The sequence below is a fragment of the Lithobates pipiens genome, unplaced genomic scaffold (assembly GCF_037356315.1).
Source record: "Lithobates pipiens isolate NorthernLeopardFrog02 unplaced genomic scaffold, aLitPip1_a1.2 Scaffold_19, whole genome shotgun sequence".
NCBI classification, from domain to species: domain Eukaryota; kingdom Metazoa; phylum Chordata; class Amphibia; order Anura; family Ranidae; genus Lithobates; species Lithobates pipiens.
Genome location: NW_027507764.1, coordinates 62,616,147 through 62,640,461, shown reverse-complemented (window position 1 = coordinate 62,640,461; position 24,315 = coordinate 62,616,147). Strand labels below are relative to the sequence as shown.

Sequence of the window (24,315 nt, the reverse complement as noted above, 5' to 3'; positions counted from 1 at the left end):
GTTTATAATTTTTAAACTATTATTCTTAGTAGTGAATGCATCTATTGAGACAGTTCCAGTGTAGTTTAGAACAACGTTAACGCTAACATAAGTCATAACCTACCTCTCGCTTGTCTAAGGCAGCGTACTCTGCTTCAATGTCGTCTGCCTCGGGGTCCCGCGAGAACACCATTTGAGACTCCAGTTTGAGCGCCAGGTCCTTGTGGTTCTGTTTCTCAGCGCAGTCACAGGGGGTGTCCTTGTTCTCATTTTCAGAAAAGAGGTTGCTTCCGTTCCTCACTAGTAGCTGTTATAAAGAACACACAGATTATTTCATAATTAAAGTGCAACATAACCCAAAAAGAACAATTTTAAAGATCTTCATCATTGTCTCTAAGGCCCCTTTCACACTGGGGCGGTGCGGGCGTCGGCGGTAAAGCGCCGCTATTTTTAGCGGCGCTTTAACGTCGTTCTAGCGGCGGTCTGCGGGCGCTAGCGGGGTGGTTTTAACCCCCGCTAGCGGCCGAAAAAGGGTTAAAACCACCCGCAAAGCGCCGCTGCAGCGGCGGTTTGCCGGCAGTATTGCCGCGCTGTCCCATTGATTTCAATGGGTAGGAGCGGTTTAGGAGCGGTGAATACACCGCTCCTTCACCGCTCCAAAGATGCGGCTAGCAGGACTTTTTTCACTGTCCTGCCAGCGCACCGCTCCAGTGTGAAAGCCCTCCGGCTTTCACACTGGAGGGAAAGGGGCCGGTTTTTTTCAGGCGCTACACAGGCACTATTTTTAGCGCTGTAACGCCTGAATACCGCCCCAGTGTGAAAGCAGCCTAAGAGATATAAAAAGCCAGTCTGTAATTTATTTCATGGATATCAGTTCATGTTGCTCTACTAACTTCCCATTTATTTACCCATCACCTTACCTCAATACAAGTTTTCATCCCTGAGGCAGCAGCATAGTGCAAAGGTGTGTTCTTCTTGTTGTCCGTGGCATCGAGTGCAGCCCTCTCATACTCGCCATGGTCAAGCTTGGCTCCTTTCCAATCTAGAAACATCCGTAAACACTCGGACCTCCTGCGGTCGTCATCCACTGGTCGGGGCAAGCGGTGGTCTAGAGCACCTTCAGAGATCCGTAGATCGGATCCCATACAAAGCAAGTGCATAGAACTCTCATTGTGAATGTTGCGTTTGTTGGGATTCCCATCCTTCCCAATAAGAAAGGCCCTGTAACAAACAGAAAGATGGATGATTGAAGGCAAATGGTACATAACAATAACATGAATGAACATTCTGTGTCCAGAATGTGGTATATAAAAGAGCAGCTTTAAAGCTCCAGGCAGATACAGCGGGTAAAATAAGTATTGAACGCATCACCATTTTTCTAAATAAATATAGATTTGTAAAGGTGCTATTGACACGAAATGATCACCACATGGCGATAACAACCCATGCAACCCATACATACAAAGAAACCAAAATAAAGTTCAGAAAATAAGCTGTGTAATAAAATGGAATGACAGGGAAAAAGTATTGAACACGCTAACGGAAATTTATTTAATACTTTGTACAAAATCCTTTGTTGGTAATGACACCCTCAAGACACCTCCTGTATGGACAAACTGGTCGCATGCATTGCTCAGGTGTGATTTTGGCCCATTTATCCACACAGTCTTGAAGGTTCCTTGGGCCTCATCTATGAACTCTGATCTTTAGTTCTTTCCATAGATTCTATTTGGTTCAAATCCGTTGAGGTCACTGGGCCATTCTAGCAGCTTTATTTTCTTTTTCTTTGAAACCAAATTGAGCGTTTCCTTGGCTTTGTGTTTGGGATTATTATCTGGCTGTCCACCCTCGTTTCATCTTCAACATCCTGGTAGATTGTAGCAGATTTTTATCAAGAATGTCTTGGTACATTTTTCCATTCATCCTTCCTTCAATAAAATGAAGTTTCCTAGTACTGTATGCTGAAAAACCAACCCCACACCATGATGCTCCCACCTCCAAACATCACTGTTGGCATGGGGGTGTTTTTGGGGTGCTGACCTCCAAAACATGGTGGCATCCAAAGAGTTCAATTTTGATCTCACCTGACCAGACTATATTCTCCCAGTATTTCACAGGCTTGTCTAAATGTTGTGCAGCAAATTTGAAATAAATTTCAACATGCTTTTTCTTCAGCAATGGAGTCTTGCGTGGCGAGTGTGCATAAAGGCCATGGCGGTTGAGTGCATTACATATTGTTTTTGTACCTGCTAATTCCAGGCCTTTCTGAAGATCTCCACAAGTGGTCCTTGGCTCTTGAAAAACTCTTCTGATAATTCTTTTTTTTCTTTCAGAAATCTTGCAAGGAGAAAACTGGTTGTGGCGGGTTTATGGTGAAATGATGTTCTTTCCACTTCTGGATTATTGCCCCAACAGTGCTCACTGAGACATTCAGAAGTTTAGAAAGCCTTCTATAACCAATGTCATCAGTATGTTTTGCAACAATAAGGTTGTGAAGGTCTTGAGAGAGCCCTTTGCTTTTACCCAGGAGGTTTCTTGTGTGACACCTTGGTAATGAGACCCCTTTTTATAGGCCAACAGTCTGAAGACTGAACCAGCTGATATTAGTTTGCACTGGCAAGGGGCGGGATTGCTTTCTAATTACTAATAGATTTCAGCTACTGTCTTGGCTTTCTGTGTCTTTTGGTACCTCGCCTTCTTTATGTGTTCAATATTTTTTTTCCCCATGTCATTTCATTTTATTACACATGACTTTATTTGTATCTTTTGTTTTGGTTTCTTTGTATGTATGGATTGCATGGGTTGTCATCGACGCATGGTGAAAATTTCATATCAATAGCATTTTTAGAAACATATTTACCTAGAAAAATAGTGACATGTTCAATACTTATTTTACCCGCTGCATAAAAGGCACAATTTAAAGTACAACTAAAAGGTAAAACTTTTTTTAGTTCTACATAGCGGAGAGGGGTTAGAACACTGGTCAGTTTTTTTTTTTTTTGCTGTCTGTGTCAAGCACAGCTCTGTACAGAGCTTCCTGTTCATTCACAAACTGAAGCATAGGAAACACAGTTTTCTACACTTCAGTTATATTGGACATAGTTAGTGATTGGTATGGATCGCTGACTCTGTCATTTCAGACAAGGAAGGGGCTGGTAAATGACACATTTACTAGCCCCTTCACTGTTTTGACACTTCCCTTGCAGAAGCCAGCGGGAGAGGGGAAAGGGGAATCTGGCAGCTCTGTGGGGGGATGAGGTGGGGCCAGGACGGACCCGAGAAGAGCAGGAGGGGGGATTGACCCGAGAAGAGCAGGAGGGGGGATTGACCCGAGAAGAGCAGGAGGGGGGAGGGGACCCGAGAAGAGCAGGAGGGGAGGGGACCCGAGAAGAGCAGGAGGGGAGGGGACCCGAGAAGAGCAGGAGGGGAGGGGACCCGAGAAGAGCAGGAGGGGAGGGGGCCGAGAAGAGCAGGAGGGGAGGGGGGCCGAGAAGAGCAGGAGGGGAGGGGGGCCGAGAAGAGCAGGAGGGGAGGGGGGCCGAGAAGAGCAGGAGGGGGGGGGGCCGAGAAGAGCAGGATGGGGGGGACCCGAGAAGAGCAGGATGGGGGGGACCCGAGAAGAGCAGGATGGGGAGGACCCGAGAAGAGCAGGAGGGGGGACCCGAGAAGAGCAGGAGGGGAGGGGGGACCCGAGAAGAGCAGGAGGGGAGGGGGGACCCGAGAAGAGCAGGAGGGGAGGGGGGACCCGAGAGGAGCAGGAGGGGAGGGATGCAGGAGGGGGAACCCCCGAGAAGAGCAAGAGGGGGGGAACCCCCGAGAAGAGCAAGAGGGGGGGAACCCCCGAGAAGAGCAAGAGGGGGAAACCCGAGAAGAGCAAGAGGGGGAAACCCGAGAAGAGGGGGAACCCGAGAAGAACAGGAGAGGGAGGGACATGAGAAGAGCAGGAGAGGGAGGGACATGAGAAGAGCAGGGGAGGAAACCCAAGAAGAGCAGGAGGGAGGGACATGAGAAGAGCAGGGGGGGCCTGTGAGCAGAAGGAAGCTGGACAGGGGGGGCAGCATTTAGAGGAACCAATGCCCTCCATGTTTCTTCTGCAGCCGCTGAATGCCTGCGGGAGGGACAGGAGGAGAAGCAGACATTCAGTGGCTGCAGGAGAGACATGAACGGCATTGGTTCCTCTAAACGAGGAGCCCGTCTGTCCAGGTGTAGAGGGGAGCTACATGGGGCCTGTGACCCCTGTAGTTACACCCCTGCATTATGTGTTGTCACCAGCAGCCCATCCAGTGAAATACTGTGCATTCATCACAGAATCAATGCATGTAAAAACAAAACAAAAAAACGTATAGGATAATACTTGGTGCTTCACAAAAAAAGGTCATCCAGTTAGGGTTTACATCTAGGTTAAAGATTGGACAAAGCATCAAACCCTTCCCCACCCCATCCAAAAGTGTTAATCCAAGTTCTAAAAATCCAGATTTTTGACATTGAAATAAAGCAGCCGGGATATATAGTGCTCACTTGATTAAATTAAATTAATGCATGAATATTCAGTAGACAAATCACAAGGTAATAACCAAACTCAACATGAAATGTTAATAAAAAGCCAAACTGATAGGAGTATAGAATAGATAAAGTCTCCTGTTTATCTGTTGGGCAAATATACATGAAAAACCAGATATGAATTGTGCAATAACCATAATCCTAAAAGGCAAACATGATCTACTACCCGATTATAAAATACATGGCCAAAGTATATGGACATCCGTACAAATGAGTACAGGTGTTTTCAGTGAAGTGTCAAAGCAGAACTGCAGCCAAAAACAACAAGATGAAAAAGTAAAGCCCAGTAAAATTTAAAACAAAACCACTTTTTGCTTCGTTAAATTTTCTTCAATCCAGAAATTTCCCCTACAGTTTTTTTTCTGCCAATAGATGTCCTCAGTCAGATATCCTGCATCATTTAGTCCGCCTACTCTGAGCCCAGGTGGTCCTAGACCTGCTCCAGCTTGTAATTTTTCAAATTGTGGCCCACGGCATGGATGTGGCCCTTTGCTTGCCTTCATCCATCCCTTGCGACACGGTTCCTCTCATTGATACGGGACACTACTCATTCCACTGACATCAATAATGGGGTATGATCCCGTCCACTGACAACAATGTGGCACTATTCCTTCCACCGACACCAACCATGTGGCACTATTCCTTCCACTGACACCAACAATGGGGCACTATTCCTTCCACTGACACCGATAATGGGGCACCAACCCTTCCACTCACATCATCAATGAGGCACCATTCCCTCCATTGACACCAACAATGAGGCACTATTCCTTCCACTGACACCAACAATGGGGCACTAACCCTTCCACTCACATCAATAATGATGCGCCATTCCTTCCATTGACACCAACAATGGAGCATTATTTCTTCCACTGACAATAATGGGGCACTATCCCTTCCACTTAACCCCCCCCCCCCCCCATGGGGCACTACTCCTTCCACTGAAACCAATGATGGAGCACAATTACTTTCACTGACAACAATGGGGCACTATACCTCCTCCTACTGACCACATGAGTTTTGTAATGTTTTTCATTCCCACTGACCACCAAGCACTGAACCCCATCTATTCACAATGATGCCGAGACATTTTCTACTCCCGCTGGCCCCCTTAAAGTCTGAAGGGCAGTAAACTGGCCTTTGTTCAGAAAGTTTGGCGACCCCTGGTCTACAGCAATGGTGATCAACTGTCATGCTATAGAGCAGTGTCGGTCAACTGTCTTGATATAGGCCTATGGAAATTTTTTAAGTACCACAGTTTGGTGCCATTCCACGAACGCGCATACAATTTTAAAGCATGAAATGTTCGGTATCTATTTACTTGGCCTAACATCATCTTTCATACTTTACAATAAATATTGGTATATATTGTTTTGTTTAATTCAATAAAGTGTATTTTTTTATAAAAAATTGCATTTGAAAAAACACTGAACAAAAACAGTGTTAAATAAAAAATTGCAACGACCAGCATTTTATTCTCTAGGGTCTCTGCTAAAAACAAAAAAAAACAAAAAAAAAAACACAACACATAAATAAATATCAATCTATCTATCTCTATCTATATCTATATATATATATATAGATATATATCTATACATCTCTATCTATGTATATATCTATATGTTTGGGGATCCAAGTTATTTTCTAGCAACAAATACAGATTTTTACAAGTGCAAACCTCTCGGCGGGTTGCCCTTGGCACCGAGTGGCCCCATATTTGCGTGCAATATTGCTAAAACAGCTGTGGCGAGAGCCCTGCCGGCGCTAGGGAGTTAAGAACATACAGTTTATACAAATATAATTTACCGGCAGTACCATGGAGAGCGCACATCACACTTGACATTTGCTTTGCTGGCCACACATTCATGTTAGTACATACAGCAAAGGGAGGGACTGGCGGAAAAACAAGACCTACTGACAGCTGAAAACCGCTCCAGATGTCTGAAGACAAAATACATTGTGAAAAGATCTACTTAGGTTTAAGCCGGGAGCGTTCTAGATTTGGCACCGGTTCCTCTGCCGCTGCCTAGCAACTGTGGAACTTTTATGAAATACAAAAGACAACAGATGATTTATAAAAACTGGAAGACGGGACCACAGTAACCAATCAGACTGGAGCTGTGGATTGTCTTTACTGTTCATAATTAAAGTGGTTGAAAACCCTTACAGACACCTAGCGACTGGTCTCACAACAAATCCTCATAGGTACGTTTTACCTGTTTATCTGCAATCTTCTCTACATATGTTCAATGTTCTGAATTATCAAGCTTTTCTGAGCAGGCAGGAAAAAAAAAAAGGGGGGCAGAGAGCTGAAGTTGCACCCTGCAGAGCTCAGTGAGGAGAGTTCAGAGAGCTGATTGGTGGGAAGAGACACACCCCCTCCATACAGCAACAGGAACAGAGCAGAGGCTGTCAATCAGCTGGAGGTCCCTCCCCTGTCACCATTTGTCTCTTGGTGTCAGGAAAACTTGTCAGAAGTGACTAATGCCGATAGCAGAGGAATGAAGCAGCAGACAAAAGTGACACTTAGTGACCTGGATTGAGACAAGTACACACTATACACGGATATGCTTTGTTCATATTTCATGTCGGAGGTTTGCAATCGCTTTAACCACTTTAAGACCGGACCATTTTGCTGGTAAATGACCAGAGGTCTTTTTACACTTTGGCACTGCGCTGCTTTAACTGGTAATTGCGCGGTCATGCAATGTTGTACCCAAACAAAATTTGCGTCCTTTTCTTCCCACAAATAGAGCTTTCTTTTGATGGTATTTGATTGCCTCTGCGATTTTTATTTTTTGCGATATAAACGTAAAAAGACCGCAAATTTTGAAAAAAAATGATATTTTCTACTTTTTGTTATTAGAAAAATCCAATAAACTCAATTTTAGTCATACATTTAGGCCAAAATGTATTCAGCCACATGTCTTTGGTAAAAAAAAAGTCAATAATTGTATATTTATTGGTTTGCGCAAAAGTTGTCACATCTACAAACTAAGGTACGTTTTCTGGAATTTACGCAGCTTTTAGTTTACGACTGCCTATCTCATTTCTTGAGGTGCTAAAATGGCAGGGCAGTACAAAACCCCCCCAAATGACCCCATTTTGGAAAGTAGACCCCCTAAGGAAATTGATAAGAGGCATGTTGAGCCCATTGAATATTTTATTTTTTTGCCTCAAGCGATTGAATAATGACAAAAAAAAAATTTTTTTTTTTTTTTTACACAAAGTTGTCACTAAATGATATATTGCTCACACATGCTATGGGCGTATGTGAAATGACACCCCAAAATAAATTCTGCTGCTTCTCCTGAGTACGGGGATACCACATATGTGGGACTTTTTGGGAGCCTAGCCGCGTACGGGGCCCCGAAAACCAAGCACCGCCTTCAGGCTTTCTAAGGGCGTAAATTTTTGAGTTCACTTCTCACTACCTATTACAGTTTTGAAGGCCATAAAATGCCAAGATGGCACAAAACCCCCACAAATGACCCCATTTTAGAAAGTAGACACCCCAAGCTATTTGCTGAGAGGCATGTTGAGTTCATGGAATATTTTATATTTTGCCACAAGTTGCGGGAAAATTACAAACTTTTTTTTTTTTTTTTTTTTTTTCACAAAGTTGTCACTAAATGATATATTGCTCACACATGCCATGGGCATATGTGAAATGACACCCCAAAATAAATTCTGCTGCTTCTCCTGAGTACGGGGATACCACATATGTGGGACTTTTTGGGAGCCTAGCCGCGTACGGGGCCCCGAAAACCAAGCACCGCCTTCAGGCTTTCTAAGGGCGTAAATATTTGACTTCACTCCTCACTACCTATTACAGTTTTGAAGGCCATAAAATGCCAAGATGGCACAAAACCCCCACAAATGACCCCATTTTAGAAAGTAGACACCCCAAGCTATTTGCTGAGAGGCATGTTGAGTCCATGGAATATTTTATATTTTGCCACAAGTTGCGGGAAAATTACAAACTTTTTTTTTTTTTTTTTTTTTTTCACAAAGTTGTCACTAAATGATATATTGCTCACGCATGCCATGGGCATATGTGAAATGACACCCCAAAATAAATTCTGCTGCTTCTCCTGAGTACGGGGATACCACATATGTGGGACTTTTTGGGAGCCTAGCCGCGTACGGGGCCCCGAAAACCAAGCACCGCCTTCAGGCTTTCTAAGGGCGTTACAGTTTTGAAGGCCATAAAATGCCAAGATGGCACAAACCCCCCCCAAATGACCCCATTTTGGAAAGTAGACACCCCTAAATTTAGGGGTACACTAGTGAGACTAGGTAATAAATGGCGGGTGCCCTGAAACTATAAAAAAATAACTAACCAACCAGCGTCACCTGTAACAGTTATATGGTGATCACTGGTGAAAGGGTTAACTAGGGGGCAATCAGGGGGCTTTATGCGGTAGTATATGGGGGTCCCTGGCGCTATAAAAAGCTGCGGCGAACCTAAATACCTACTTGCCTAACTAGCGTCACCTGTGACACTAATACAGCGATCAGAAAAACGATCGCTTATTAGGCTGGGTTCACACTGGAGCGATGCGGGAACGCCACGAATGCGCGGCGGGTTCCCGCATCGCATGCCTCCCGGCGGCAGTTCACACTGCCCTATGCGAACTGCTGGGAGTGTCAGTGAAATGTTACTGACACCCCCAGATCAGTTCGCATATCGCAGTGCGATCTGAAAACTCGGATCGCATGGTGTGAACACCCATGCGATCCGATTCTGCTGCGGGCCAAAAAAAGGGTCCCGTGCGAATTTGCGGCGGGTGCGGCGGGTGTGGCGGGTGCGGCGAATGGCTGAACTCGAATCGCACAGAGATCGGATGTGATTTGCACTGCAGTGCGGTGCGAATCACATCCGTTCTCAAACCGCTGCAATCTGAACCCAGCCTTAGTGACACTGGCGACGGGGGGTGATCACGGGGTTAAACCTTTATTGGGGGGGTTAGGGGGGTACCTTAGAACTAAAGGGGGCTAACCCTAACTGCCCTAACAGTTATTAGTCACAAATGACACCCGCCGGGTGATCAGGGGGTTAAACCTTTATTAGGTAATAAATGGCGGGTGCCCTGAAACTATAAAAAAATAACTAACCAACCAGCGTCACCTGTAACAGTTATATGGTGATCACTGGTGAAAGGGTTAACTAGGGGGCAATCAGGGGGCTTTATGCGGTAGTATATGGGGGTCCCTGGCGCTATAAAAAGCTGCGGCGAACCTAAATACCTACCTGCCTAACTAGCGTCACCTGTGACACTAATACGGCGATCAGAAAAATGATCGCTTATTAGGCTGGGTTCACACTGGAGCGATGCGGAAACGCCGCGAATCCGCGGCGGGTTCCCGCATCGCATGCCTCCCGGCGGCAGTTCACACTGCCCTATGCGAACTGCTGGGAGTGTCAGTGAAATGTTACTGACACCCCCAGATCAGTTCGCATATCGCAGTGCGATCTGCAAACTCGGATCGCATGGTGTGAACACCCATGCGATCCGATTCTGCTGCGGGCCAAAAAAAGGGTCCCGTGCGAATTTGCGGCGGGTGCGGCGGGTGTGGCGGGTGCGGCGGGTGCGGCGAATGGCTGAACTCGAATCGCACAGAGATCGGATGTGATTTGCACTGCAGTGCGGTGCGAATCACATTCGTTCTCATAAACCGCTGCAATGTGAACCCAGCCTTAGTGACACTGGCGACGGGGGGTGATCACGGGGTTAAACCTTTATTGGGGGGGTTAGGGGGGTACATTAGAACTAAAGGGGGCTAACTCTAACTGCCCTAACAGTTATTACAGTCACAAATGACACCAATGCAAAAAAAAAAAAAAAAAAAAAAAAAATGACATTGGTGTCACTGTGACTGGGGGGCAGGGGTAATTGGGGGGGTGATCGGGGGGTAAAGGGGGGGTGTGAGTGTGCCTGGCATGTTCTACTGTGTGTGTAGAGTGTTGGTGCAACTCACCGATCCGCTCTCCTCCGTGTCGGAACGGAAAATACCGACACAGAGGAGAGAATACATCACTTCCTCTCCTGTGTTTACATTACAGGAGAGGAAGTGATGTCACGGGGGATTTCCATTCGTCGAGAGCGATCGCGAGGGGGTGGCCATGAATGAATGGCCGTCCCCTCATCCCTGATCTCTCCCGAACGAATGCCGACCGCCGCAGGCACCGGGGGGGGGCCCGATCGGGCCCCCCACCCGCGGGCAGGCATGGACTTATATATACGCCAATATGCCTGCCCGTGCCATTCTGCCGACGTATATCGTCGTGCGGCGGTCGGCAAGTGGTTAAAGAGGAGTTTCCATCGAAAATAAATAAATAAATAAAAGTCAGCAGCTACTGATTTTTAATAATCGGACACTTACCTGTCCCAGAGTCCAGCGATGTGGGGGGAGCGAAGCCCCGCTCGTCCCCCCCTCCGCTTGGCAGCGTTGGCATTGCAACTGTGGGCACCCGGCTGTGGCTTCACAGCCGGGCACCCACTGTGCATGCGCGAGGGAGGGGGCAGAGCTGAGCCCTTCCTGCGGAGAGGGGAAGTGATGTCACCAGCCCAGGTACTGAAGGAGGCAGACTACGAGGGACCCCCTAGCAACAGGCATTTAGAGACGAGTTAAAAAAAAAAATCCAAATTGTTTTTTTTTTTTTTTTTTTTTTTTTTTTTAAGGAATTTTAATGATTTTTTTCTGTGCAACACCACTTTAATACAACTGGATATAAAACAGACGGCTTTTTTTTTTGTATACACCAGACCAAAAATAATTGTGAAGTTTAAGTTGAAGGCCTCATTTACATGGATGGTCAAGGGGGGGGGGGGGGGGTGTTAATAAAGTGGTTTAACCATTTGGCCTCTGAAAGATTTACCCCCTTTCATGACCAGGCCATTTTTTGCGATACGGCACTGCCTTAATTTAAACTGACAATGGTTTTTATTTTTTGCGCTATAAACAAAGAGCAACAATTAAAAAAAAACACACACACACACACACACACACCACAATATTGTTTTACTTTCTGTTATAAAACACATCCTATAAAAAAAAAAAAAAATTTAAATTTTATAAAAAAAAAAAAAAAACAATTTTCTTCAAAACGTAGGCCAATATGTATTCTGCTACATATTTTTGTTAAAGAAAAAAATAATCCCATTAAGTGTATATTCATTGGTTTGCGCAAAAGTTATAGCGTCTACAAACTATGGGATATATACTGGAATATTTATTTTATTTTTTACTAGTAATGGTAGTGATCTGTGACTTATAGCAGGACTGCGATATTGCAGCAGACCGTCGGGACACTTAACTGACATTAATACAGTGATCAGTGCTAAAAATATGCACTGTCACTGTACTAATGACAATGGCTGGGAAGAGATTAAACATCTAGGGCAATCAAAGGGTTAAATGTGTTCCTAACCAGTGTTTTGGTGTACTTTGGTGTTGTGCTTTTACTAGGGGAAGTAATGTATTTTATTCCCTGCTTTGTGGGGAAAGAAAATCTATTACTTCCCTGCTGACAGGATGGGGCTCCATCTTGTGTGAATTCATGATGATCGCCGGGTGTCAGCGGTGAATCCACTGGCCGCCACCAGGTGATTGACATCTTCTGAGCTTAAAGTGGTTGTAAACCCTTACAAACCACTTTGACCTACAGGTAAACCTAGATTAAGGCTTACATGTAGGTCCAAAAAATATCTCCTAAACCTACACAGTTTAGGAGAGATTTACAAAAAGACAGGCACAGATGTCTACGGCGCATGCGCATATTGCCATAGACAGCGGCACGCAGGCGCACTGGGCATGCCACTGCTAACGGCAATATACCGTTAGTGGCGGCTCCCGCGCGGGAGTGAAGTCATCGCTGCTTCGGCGCCTTAGAGTCGCCGGACCAGCGATACCCGGAAGAAGATGGAGGCTCCAGACTACAGGGGACAGCGGTGACATTGCTGGCTCCTGTGTCAGGTAAGTGACACATAATGGGCTACTATGCGATGCATAAAAGCCCATTATGCTTTACTTTTGCAGGGAGACAAACGGGAAGTAAACCCATCAGGATTTACTTGCTCTTTAATCACAGAATGGCCGGGTCACCCGCGACACGCCCCCTACCTGGAAGTGTCAGATCATGTACTAGGTACGTGATCTGGTGTAGCCGAGCGGCCTTGCCACCGTATAGGCAAGTTATAAAATCAGCAAGCAGTTACCACCCACCTAAACACAGAAAGGCTGTACCCATGTCACATTCAGCAGGCTGTACCACCGCCGTATGTGTCCCATTCAAGAGAATAGGGTCATACCACATCTGCCCTACAAACACATGAAAAGTACATGGTTGCAGTGTGGTGGGTCAGCATTTTGAGGGCAAAACAAGCAGTGAGGAGATGTACTACTAGATATCACTACTACAGTGATTCCCGCTAGCTTCCAGGTCCTGTGCCGAGCAGCTGCCCTGCTGCTTAATGGATGAAGGAGATCGCTCAATTGGCACGGGCACCATTGAGAGAACACATTGCATTCTCTCAATGAATGCAAAGTGTTCTGACCGGACCAGGTGGATATTATGATGTTACTGCCCTGCCTCTCCACCTGGTCCAATCAGAGAACCCTTTGCATTCATTGAGGAAAAAAAATGCTACGTTTCCCTGAAGGGCAGACATGCTGAGAAAGCAACCTCCTGTGTTCACAATGTAGAAGGGCAGCCACTCTGCATGGGACCCAGAAGCTAGTGAGGATCACTAAAGAAGCGGTGCCCAGCGTGCATGGGGATTCCACAGGCATGGCACATACACAGACTTACCTGGGTCCAAGATGGTCCATTGTATCTATGTAAAAAATTCCAAACCTAAACCTTCAACTTTAAATTTAATACTGCTAGTACAATTACCTGAAATCTCTCTTTATAGAAGCTTCACATATTTTGCTGTATCCCAGGGCCCATACAGCTCTACCACAATGCACAATGTTGTCAAATTGCTTTACAGAAGGGGAGCACACAGGGATGAGATCATAAATGAAGTTCTACTCTTTTACTGCCCAATCACAGAGGGCAGATTGAACAATAAAAGAGCAGAAATGTTACCTATCACAGGCAGGGGGCAGAGAGGTAACATATTTCTGCTCTATTATTGTCCAATCTGCCCCCCTGCCTGTGATGGGTAACATATTTCTGCTCTTTTATTGTCCAATCACAGGCAGAGAGGCAACATATTCTATTCCCTTATTGTCCAATTACAGGCAGGGGGTGGGAGAAGTAACAAACTTCTGCCCTTTTATTGTCCAATCACAGGCAGAGGGCAGATTGGACAATAAAGGAGCAGAAGTATGTTGCCTATTTGCCCCCTGCCTGTGATTTGACAATAAAAGAGCAGAAGTATGTTACCCATCACAGGCAGGGGGCAGATAAGTAACATACTTCTGCTCCTTTATTGTCCAATCTGCCCCCTGCCTGTGATAGGTAACATACTTCTGCTCTTTTATTATCCAATTACAGGCAGGGGACAGGAGAGGTAGCATACTTCTGCTCCTTTATTATCCTATTACAGGCAGGGGGCAGGAGAGTTAACATACCTCTGCTCCTGCAATAGAGGGGGCTTTCTAAGTGTCATGCCTTGTGTGACGCTGGGTAGGGTCCGCTTGTTACACAGGGATCATCCAAATAGCCTTTTTTTTTTTTTCTCTTTCACTTACAGCCAGTTCTCACATTGACACATAATCTGAGCAGCCTGCACTGGTCACTATTGGTGTACACGCCCATTGGGCGGGGTCCGCTCATTACACAGAGCATTTAAACACACTTCTTTCATTCACAGTCAGTCGCTGGCTTTTACTCCTATATAGGCAACACTAGGAAACTACCACTATGACACTTACTTCATATATGGTTTTAATCCCAGGATTTTATTATACTTTCTGGGGATCTATGTTGTTTTGATATCAGTTCACACCCATTTTAGTTGGACTCCTTTCTTTGATTAGTTTACATTTTTATATCTTTAGCACCATTTGGGGTATTTATGTTTTTTATTGTTCCACAGAATGGACCCCCTTTGTTATATTGTTCCAGACACTCTGCGTTATATCCATACTCATGTTCCCTGTGCTCCTATTGGACCCTACTACCACAGCTTCCGGAACAGGCATTCCTTTCGGCCCTAGCACCCCGGCGGTGTGTTTGTTTCACACTAAGCAGATACGCGAGTTTTACAGGGATGACCACCTTATCCCCCCTGTATGTATGTTCATTTCTTGTCCTTGAATGGTTGATGTTGATATATTTACCTCTTTTTATAGATGTATTGTGCATCCGCCCCTGATGATTGGATAGATCCCATGAAACGCGTCGGACCTAACCTAGATGCAATGCATACATACTTACATGGCCTTTGGATTCAGGCAATGCCATGGATTATAACTGCTATATTATTATTATGATTTTTATGATTGAGGACAATACTATTGTATATTCTATTCATGGTTTTTAACATGTAAATGTTTTTGGATACATGATTTGTTACATTATGTGCCATTATTGCATGTGTTGTCTGCCATGTACCTACTCAATCATGGCAAACAAATAAACACTTGTTTATGTTTTACTTTGACTCCTTCGATTAGCTACAATATAGATACTTCATTTAAAGTCCCGACCTTTTTTTCTCTATGTACATACTTCTGCTCCTTTACTGTCCAATCACAGGCAGTGGTTACAGAGGTAACATTGAAAGCTACACAGGTTTTCATCATGGTAGAGATGGGTTTTGGGTTTTTTTTTTGTTTTTTTTTTGTTTTTGTTTTTTTGCAGAAAACAGCTCTTATTCTCTGCATTTCAACTGTGTATTGAGCTGCCCAGCCAGAGCCAAGCTTTATCTAATTTTAGTGACTTCATTGTAAATCTAAATTGGCGCTTTCAGTCTTATTATTTGAGAAAATTCACAGTAGCCTGGTCCTATTTAAACGTCCGGTTTCCAGGGATTTCCAGATAAGCTAGATTTCCCATCAGACAAGAGAATCGGCCTACAAAGGACTTATTTGTTAACCTTGGGCAAGATTGCCGTTTTTAATTAATCTTATTCGGATTGGTTGTGTCTTTAATTCCCAAAGCGACACTGAGCTAGCGAAGGGGGAAAAAAAAAACATTCTGTCAAACTAGAAGCCATCTCTGTGCAGTGACTTTGTGAGTGTCTTTTATGTCTGGAAATGATATAAAACCCACATTAACAGAACAAAACGTACTCTAAGCGATGGTTTGTATATAGACTACAATAAGGGGGTATTAGAATCACTAGATAGAATAGTATGAATGCGTTCTCTGGTTTCCTGGCCCTGAGCGAGGTGACAATATGCATATACAGTAAGCAGCTCTAGGATTTACAACACCAGAGAGATGTCTTTGCAACCCCATCCATGGGGGCTATTAAAATAAATGCAAACCCTAACTGGATGGCATTTAGTTTGCGAAGGCCCTGTGCATCGTTAAGAAAAGTACCTTCCCATAAGGCGGTCATCCGCGGAAAGTGCATGGCTCTTTCTTCTGCTTTAAAGAGGGATGCAGGGGCCGCTAAACTGCGGACGGAAAGGGAACTGGGGCAGTTAGAAAGGGATATGCAGGCTTCTCCTTCGCTGCGGCTTCTCCGGAAGATCACTAGGCTTCGCATGGTGCTTAAGGACCTCGCGCTTCGCCGGGTAGAAAAGGCCATTCTGCGGGTTAAGCAGCTATATTACGACAGGGGCAACAAGGCGCACTCTCTTTTGGCGAGGAAACTTAACGATAAAACCCTCCTATCCACTCCACATCAGATTAAAACTAAAAACAACACCGTAGTCTCTCACCCTAAGGAGATAGCAGACACATTTGCGAAATTTTATGCGGAGTTATACAACAGTGACGACATACCCAGTGCTCCCTTGTCGGAGGAGCTCTCCCAGCGCATGCGCCAATACTTGACGGACAGTGGGATCCCCCGTATCCGAGACCTGGATCTGGCCTCCCTGAATATGCCCATCACGGAGGAGGAAATAGAGCTGACCGTCAAGTCGCTACCGGCTCATAAATCCCCGGGCCCGGACGGTTTACCCTACGAATACTACAAAACGTTTCTGCCCCTTCTGCTTCCTTACTTGAGCAGACTGTTTAATGCGTTTCTCTTAAATACCCCGGTCCCTTCCGATATGCAACGCTCCTTCATCACCCTGATACCCAAGCCCGATAAGGACCCCATTCTCTGTGCCAATTATAGGCCCATTGCACTCCTAAATACAGATCTAAAGATCTTTACGAAGCTCCTCTCCCTCCGGCTCAATAGGGTTCTCCCCTCCCTCATCCATAAAGATCAGGTGGGATTTGTCCCTCTTCGCCAAGCCGGCGACAATACCAGAAGGGTCATAGATTTAGTCGACGTGGCGAATAGGGGGGGCACCCCGTCTTTGCTTCTGAGTTTAGATGCGGAAAAGGCATTTGATAGACTGGGGTGGCCCTTCCTGTTCGCTACGTTGCAGCACATGGGGATGAGGGGACCGTTTCTGCGGGCCATACGCCACCTTTATTCCAACCCGTCCTCCCAGGTTAAAACCCCCTTCGCCACATCCTCGGCGTTCTCGGTATCCAATGGCACGCGCCAGGGCTGCCCCCTATCGCCTTTACTATTTGCTATCTGTGTGGAACCCCTGGCGGCGTCCATTCGGCGGAACCCGGATATCAGGGGCGTCCCGGTTCGGGACAGGGAATTTAAGGTGTCCCTGTTCGCGGACGATGTCATTCTCACCCTGACCCAGCCCAGAATATCCCTGCCTAACCTACATAGGGAGTTGGACCGCTACAGCGCCCTATCGGGCTATAAAATTAATGCATCCAAATCGGAAGCCCTACCGGTAAATATCCCGCCCCAGGAAGTTGAACATCTCCGAACCACCTTTCCGTACCACTGGAAAACCGATTCCCTGAAATACTTGGGGGTTCATATAACCCCGACCTTTGAATCTCTGTATCAGGCAAACTTCCCGCCCCTATATGGTGTTATTAGGCAATTACTTTCCCAATGGCGGAAGCACCATATCTCCCTCTTTGGTAGGATAGCTTCGGTGAAAATGACGATTCTCCCGAAGCTCCTCTACCTTTTCCAGACCCTTCCTATCCCAGTACCATATCACCACCTGAGAAAATTACAGGCGGACCTGCTTGATTTTACGTGGAATTACAAGCGTCATAGAATCCCCCGCTCGGTAATGACAGCCTCTCGCTCGGCCGGGGGACTGGCGTTTCCGGATCTTGTAAAGTACTTCCAGGCAGCTCAGCTCCGGGCAGTGACCTCTTGGTTCACCCAGAGGTCGTACAACAGGTGGACGGAAATTGAGAAGCTCTGGATGGCTCCAGTGCATCCTAATAGTATGCTATGGAGCGCCCCAGCGTTGACTCCCCGGACCCAGCTGCTAGGATCTATGTCCCATCTACAGGGCCTATGGCGCAAGCTTACTAAGATCTATGTCTTGTCCTCGGACAAATCGCTCCTGACGTCCTTCCTGTACCACCCTAAGATGCCAGACAGTCTGACGTATGCGATGTCCCACCCCTGGTCGTCCCGAAACCTCTTCCATCTGGGGACCTTAGTGGACCCCAGATCACGGAGAATGTTGTCTTATGCTGATCTTCAGTCCAAATTTGACCTCCCGAGACAGAGCTTCTACAGCTATCTGCAGATACGGCACTTTGCCCAGACCATATCCTCTGACTTGCGATTCTCCCCTCCCTCCGCTTTTGAGACCATAATCCTAGTGGGCATGGCCCAAAGAGGATTGATATCAGCTATATATAAAATCCTTAATGCACCCCCGTTAACTTCGGCATGCAGACATGCTTACATGCTCAAGTGGGAGGAACAGCTGGGGGAGGAGTTAACGGATGAGCAATGGCAGACGATATGGTCCCAGGCCTCGAAAAGCTCTCTATGCACACTCTACAGGGAGAACGCGTACAAGATTTTGTTTTTCTGGTACATGACCCCAGACGTCCTTCACGCCATTTACCCTACTACCTCTGACAGATGCTGGAGGTGCTTGACCCACAAGGGCACGTTGTTCCACATTTTCTGGCAATGTCCCCTGGTGGTTCCCTTCTGGGAGGGGGTCCGGCGCCTTTTGTCGGATCTCTTGGACCGGCGGGTGGTCCTGGATCCTAAGACCTTCTTGTTGGGCATCCCTTTCCCTAAATTGACGAAGTCCCGCAAGACATTGTCACGACATATCCTGACAGCGGCGAGATGCCTAATAGCACTACATTGGAAAAGGGCACTGCCCCCCGCTCTCGGAGCACTCCATGCTAGAGTTCAGGACGTGGAGTTGATGGAGAGGATGACCGCCAGGATACGGGACAGGCTTGAGGCCCATGATGTGGTCTGGAGCCCATGGAACCTACGGGAGCTCCGGAGGTGAAAATGCCGCAGGGACCACACACGGTGACTATACCCCCTACCTTTCCTTACCCCTCCTTCCCCACGTTCCCCTATCCCTCCTTTTTCTTTTCTCTTCTCTTTATCTCCTTTGCTATTCTCTCTCTCATCTTCCTTACCCCTCTTACTTCCTATCCTTCTCGTCTCTCCTCTTGTTTTTCCTCTCTCTCTACTGCTTGGTACTCCTATATCTCTCTGCCAGTCTCTTTCACCCTTTTCCTCATGGCTGGTGTTCCTATGTGCCTTGCTGCTCCTCTAGCACACTACTTCGTAGATGCTGCTACTCATGAGAGGTTAATACTGTTGGTAGCTGTTTATGATCGGGTGAGGGGCTACCCTACTGGACCCTAAGGTGGGCAACACCACTTGTTGATTAACAGGGTCGGCCCGATTGTTCGCGGGGGGCCCCCCCGGGGCTGGCGGTTGCCGGCCCTGGGGGGCCTACTGGAACGGGCCACTGGTTGGGTGGTCCCTGCAGCCCTCTCTTCTCTGTTCTGACTGTTCTACTATGTTGTAGTAATGCATGACGTGTAATGCACTCTTTGAATATAAATAAATATATTATTTGATAAGAAAAGTACCTTTTTATTTTTTTTCAAAAATAGAATACTTTTTTTTTTTTTAACCTTCTTTTCATCTTTTGTTGCATCTGAGTGATGCTGATCTCCTGCAGCTTCTTTGCAGCCACTTTGTCTACATATACACTATTTTACCAAAAGTATTGGGGCACCTGTCTTTATACACACACATTAATTTTAAGGGCATCCCAGTCTTAGTCCGTAGGGTTCAATATTGATTTGGCCCACCCTTTGAAGCTATAACAGCTTCAACTCCTCTGGGAAGGCTGTCCACAGAAATGTTTGACCATTCTTTCAGAAGCACATTTGTGAGGTCAGGCACTGATGTTGGACGAGAAGGTCTGGCTACAGTCTCTGCTCTAATTCACCCCAAAGGAGTTTTATCAGGTTTAGGTCAGGCCAGTCAAGTTCCTCCACCCCAAACTCGCTCATCCATGTCTTTATGGACCTTGCTTTGTGCACTGGTGCTCAGTCATGTTGGAACAAGAAGGAGCCATCTCCAAACTGTTCCTGCAAAATTGGGAACATGAAATTGTCCAAAATGTCTTGGTATGCTGACGCCTTTATGCCGCGTACACACGACCGGACTTTGAGGGACTAGGTCCGACGGTCTTTCCAAATGAACGGACTTGGCCACACACAATCACACCAAAGTCAGACGGATTTCAACGTGATGACCGGAATAGAATAAGGAAGTTTATAGCCAATAGCTGCCCTAGCGTCGGTTTTCGTCCGTCGGACTAGCATACACACGAATGGATTTCTCGGTCCGGCGGAGTTCCGGTGGAAAAATTTAAAACATGTTCTATTTCTAAAGTCCGCCGGATTTTTGGCAAGCAAAGGTCCGATGGAGCCCACACAAGATCGAATTGTTCCGACGGACTCGTTCCGTCAGACCTTTGCTGTCAAAAAGTCCAGTCGTGTGTATGCGGCATAAGAGTTCACTTCACTGGAACTAAGGGGCCAAGCCCAACCCCTGAAAAACAACCCCACACCATAATCCCCCTTCCACCAAATGAATTGGACCAGTGGACAAAGCAAGGTCTAAAAACAAATGGATGAGCAAGTTTTGGGTGGAGGAACTTGACTGGCCTGCACAGAGTTCTGACCTCAACCCGATAGAATACCTTTAGGATAATTAGAGGGGAGACTGGGAGCCAATGGACACAGAGGCGCAGCTTGGAAGTGTGCCTGCTTGGGTTCCCCTAGAGCAAGCTGCTTGGTGTGGGGGCACCAGACAGGAGGGAGTGCCGATGTGGGACCTGAGAAGATGAGGATCCATGCAAAACCATTGCACAGAGCAGGTAAGTATAACATGTTTTTAAGCCCAAAAAGCCCAAAAGACCCATACTTGGTATAGTCCTACTTTACAGGGAAAGATGAAACACAATTGAGAGCTCAAGCTTGGATGAAGGTCTTCCTGAGGCAGGGATGGTGGAACAAGAAGCCAATGGACCCCTAAGGGACCAGCCAGGACAAAATGGAATACATTTTTCTTAAAAAACACACGCACATTCAAGAAATGATGATACTAGCAAAAAATGGTTAATTTTTACGGAGCAGAGCTAAAGAACAGACATCCATCCTCCTAGGACGAGAGAAAACGGAGTCCTGCTGGTGGGAGAGGTTATCCAGGACTGGCCTACAATTTTTTGCAAGTGGCAAAGTGGAAGGTGGTCAGCAGCTGAACAGTGCAGATTCATTTCAGGACATGCGCCTATTAGGGCGAGTGATCACAATTAAAATCTAGAGACAGAACAGCTATAATGGACAATACAGGTCAGCACGTACAGTTCCAAAACCACTTCATGTACTTAAAAACAGCAACAGGTGCATGTTGTCCTTACTTCTTAGTATGAAGAACCATCTTCGTCTTTTATGTGATTTTTGCATACTGCTTCGCCAATAAAAATGTACGTAGTAGAAAAGATAGGTAGTTATCCATTTTATAAAAGGCGTCAGAAACAAAAAAGTAAAAATAAAAGCAAAACAGCGGGAACAGGACAGATTTTCGGCCCAAAAATGTCATAAATGTCCCCCGTGGAGATATAAAGGGCACATCGGCATGACTAAACATGGAAACATATACGCACGTGGAGTGAATCACACACAATAAATAGCTGTAACAAAACGGGCTTCATAGTGAAACAAAGCAGACCAGTCTACGGCGAGCGCCGCAGAGTCATTTCACAAGCCGATACACAGAACAGCCGACACGTGACTTCTCCGGTTTAACAAATAGCCGCCCCCCCGGATCATCCATTGTACCATTCGGCTTTCTAAAAAGAAAAAGAAACTACCCTCCTTACTTATATACAACTGCCAATAAATGACCATGACCCATAATTGAGGTTAAACACATGGTGAATGTTAAAAGGCCATAGCGAGTCATTTGTACGACTTGTAACCACTGACACTATTAAAGAGCTTCTATTGATGCTTTTTCCTCAACATAAGCTAAAAAGGAGCACAACTACATCATTTCATAAAAACAACCTTTTCCAGAACTGAATGCCGATGGGGTTGTCTAATGCCGCGTACACGTGACCGGACTTTCCGGTGGAATCAGTCTGTTGGACAATCCGATCGTGTATGGGCTAATCCGATCGTTTTTAATCTAACAAATCCAACGGACCTAGAAATAGAACATGTTTCAAATCTGTCCGACGGACTCAATTCCCATCGGCAAAAAACATTCGTCTGTATGCTGTCCCGACGGACCAAATACGACGCAAGGGAAGCTATTGGCTACTGACTATTGAACTTCCTTTTTTTAGTCCCGTCTTACGTCATCACGTTCAAAACAAACAAATTTTCAAACGAATTTAGTCCATTCGTGTGCGGCCAAGTCCGTTCTTTTGGAAAGTCCATCGGAACTCCGCCCGAAAGTCTGCCGGAAAGTCCAGCCGCGTGTACGCGGCATCACAAGACTACGGCAAGAACTATGCGCCAAGAACACGATTTTTCAATCCTCAGTAAAAATGATATCCCAAGTGACACCCACGGAGGGGAAAAGAGGGGGACTTTACGATACCGGTACCCCTGAAGAAGACTTAATTTGTTGAAACGCATCAGTCCTCTGATTACCGATACATCTGAGACCACCATCTACATTGCTGTGATATACTCATATTATATACAGCTTAAAGTGTTACTAAACCCACGATAGTAAAATCAGTCTGGATATGCAGTAAAGCATGCTTGTTATACTCACTGTGGAACCGGGTTCGCATTGTGTAAAAAAGCTGTTTGAGCCCGTCTTCTCTGATCCTCCCCCTTCTTCCACTATCCCCAATCCATCTCCTGATAAGATAGAGCCTTGGGGGCACTCTGCACATGCTCAGTTTGGTGTGTACTGTTATGCTGCATACACACGGTCGGACTTTCCGGCGGCAAATGTGCGATCGGAGCTTGTTGTCGGAAATTCCGACCGTGTGTAGGCTCCATCGGACAGTTTCCATCGAAATTTCCGTCGCACAAAATTTGAGATCTGGTTCTCAAATTTTCCGACAACAAAATCCGTTTGCGTAAATTCCGCTCATGTGTAGACAATTCCAATGCACAAAGTGCTACTCATGCTCAGAATCAAGCAGAAGAGCCGCACTGGCTATTGAACCTAATTTTTCTCGGCTCGTCGTACGTGTTGTACAGCCACCACATCTAATGATTGGTAAGCTGCAATATATTATATTTTTGGTTTTGGGTTTTATACCGCTTTAAAATCGCAGACTAGTACAGACAGGCCAATCACAACAAGACCATTAATACAGCTCTCTGCTCATGTTTAGGTACGGGTTCACTTTAAAGGGTTGAATGTCTTGCTGCCAGCACGCCTTGTGTACCTGCACTGCAAATTTAAGCACTTTTAATCATTTCCCAAGACGAGAAGCAGAAAGCCTGTAATTAAATGAGGAAAGGATGCAATTATATAAGCAGGAAATAAATCCTGGCAATGTAATAATGCACAATAATGTAATGAGTCCTGGGTAATTGATTCTGGATACTGGAACCCTGGATGTTATTACATAAAGAGCGGCTTTGGCGTGTTTGGGAAGAGGGCACGGGTTCATATCAACAAGGAAAAAATAAAAAAATAAAATACATTGAGTCTATCATTTCTTTTCCTACCGTCTTCATTTGATGTCCTTCTCTTCCTAGCAGTGGAGGATTAAAGGGCAACTCCACCAAGAATGGATATTTAAATGTTGTGCAGCTGCTGGTAAGTAGAATGACATGCTGGCTGGTAATGTAATGTGCCTTCCAGTAGGACATCCAAGGTTTAAGTGGGCAGAATGCATTACCAAACTGAGAAAAATGCAGGCAACTTCATTCGTTAACAATTGCAAGCTAGCTGTGCGTTGGCTTTATTTGATTTATTTGACAGTTGTTGAGGGTCCATTGACACTTGGGTCTCATTCACATGGGTGCACTGATCAGTACATCCATGCAGAGGGACGTGACTACCTATGTCGGGAGGTACAGCTGGTCTGGATCATGGTCATGCATAGATGTACACTCAGATCAATGAAGAGCCATACAGACTGACTGCATAAACCACCTACCTGTGCCCCAAGTGAGCACACAGCCCTCAGTGAGTCTATATGAATGCTGCCTTAACCACTTTGCACCCAGGCCAATTGTGACGTTTCTCTCCTACATGTAAAATTCATCATTTTTTTGCTAGAAAATTACATAGAACCCCCAAACATTATACATTTTCTTTTAGCAAAGACCCTAGA

At 45.7% G+C, this 24,315-nt stretch overlaps 1 protein-coding gene across 1 annotated transcript in view; it reads right to left on the bottom strand.

Annotated features, from left to right (window-relative positions):
• ANKIB1 (ankyrin repeat and IBR domain containing 1) overlaps positions 1-24,315 on the bottom strand; it is a 256,563-nt gene that overhangs the window by 131,773 nt on the left and 100,475 nt on the right. Inside the window, exons 3-4 of the mRNA XM_077490802.1 lie at positions 900-1,200; positions 104-286 (exon numbers count right to left, since the gene is read on the bottom strand). Coding sequence (XP_077346928.1) covers positions 104-286; positions 900-1,200 — 484 coding nt within the window. The remainder of the gene's footprint in view (positions 1-103; positions 287-899; positions 1,201-24,315) is intronic.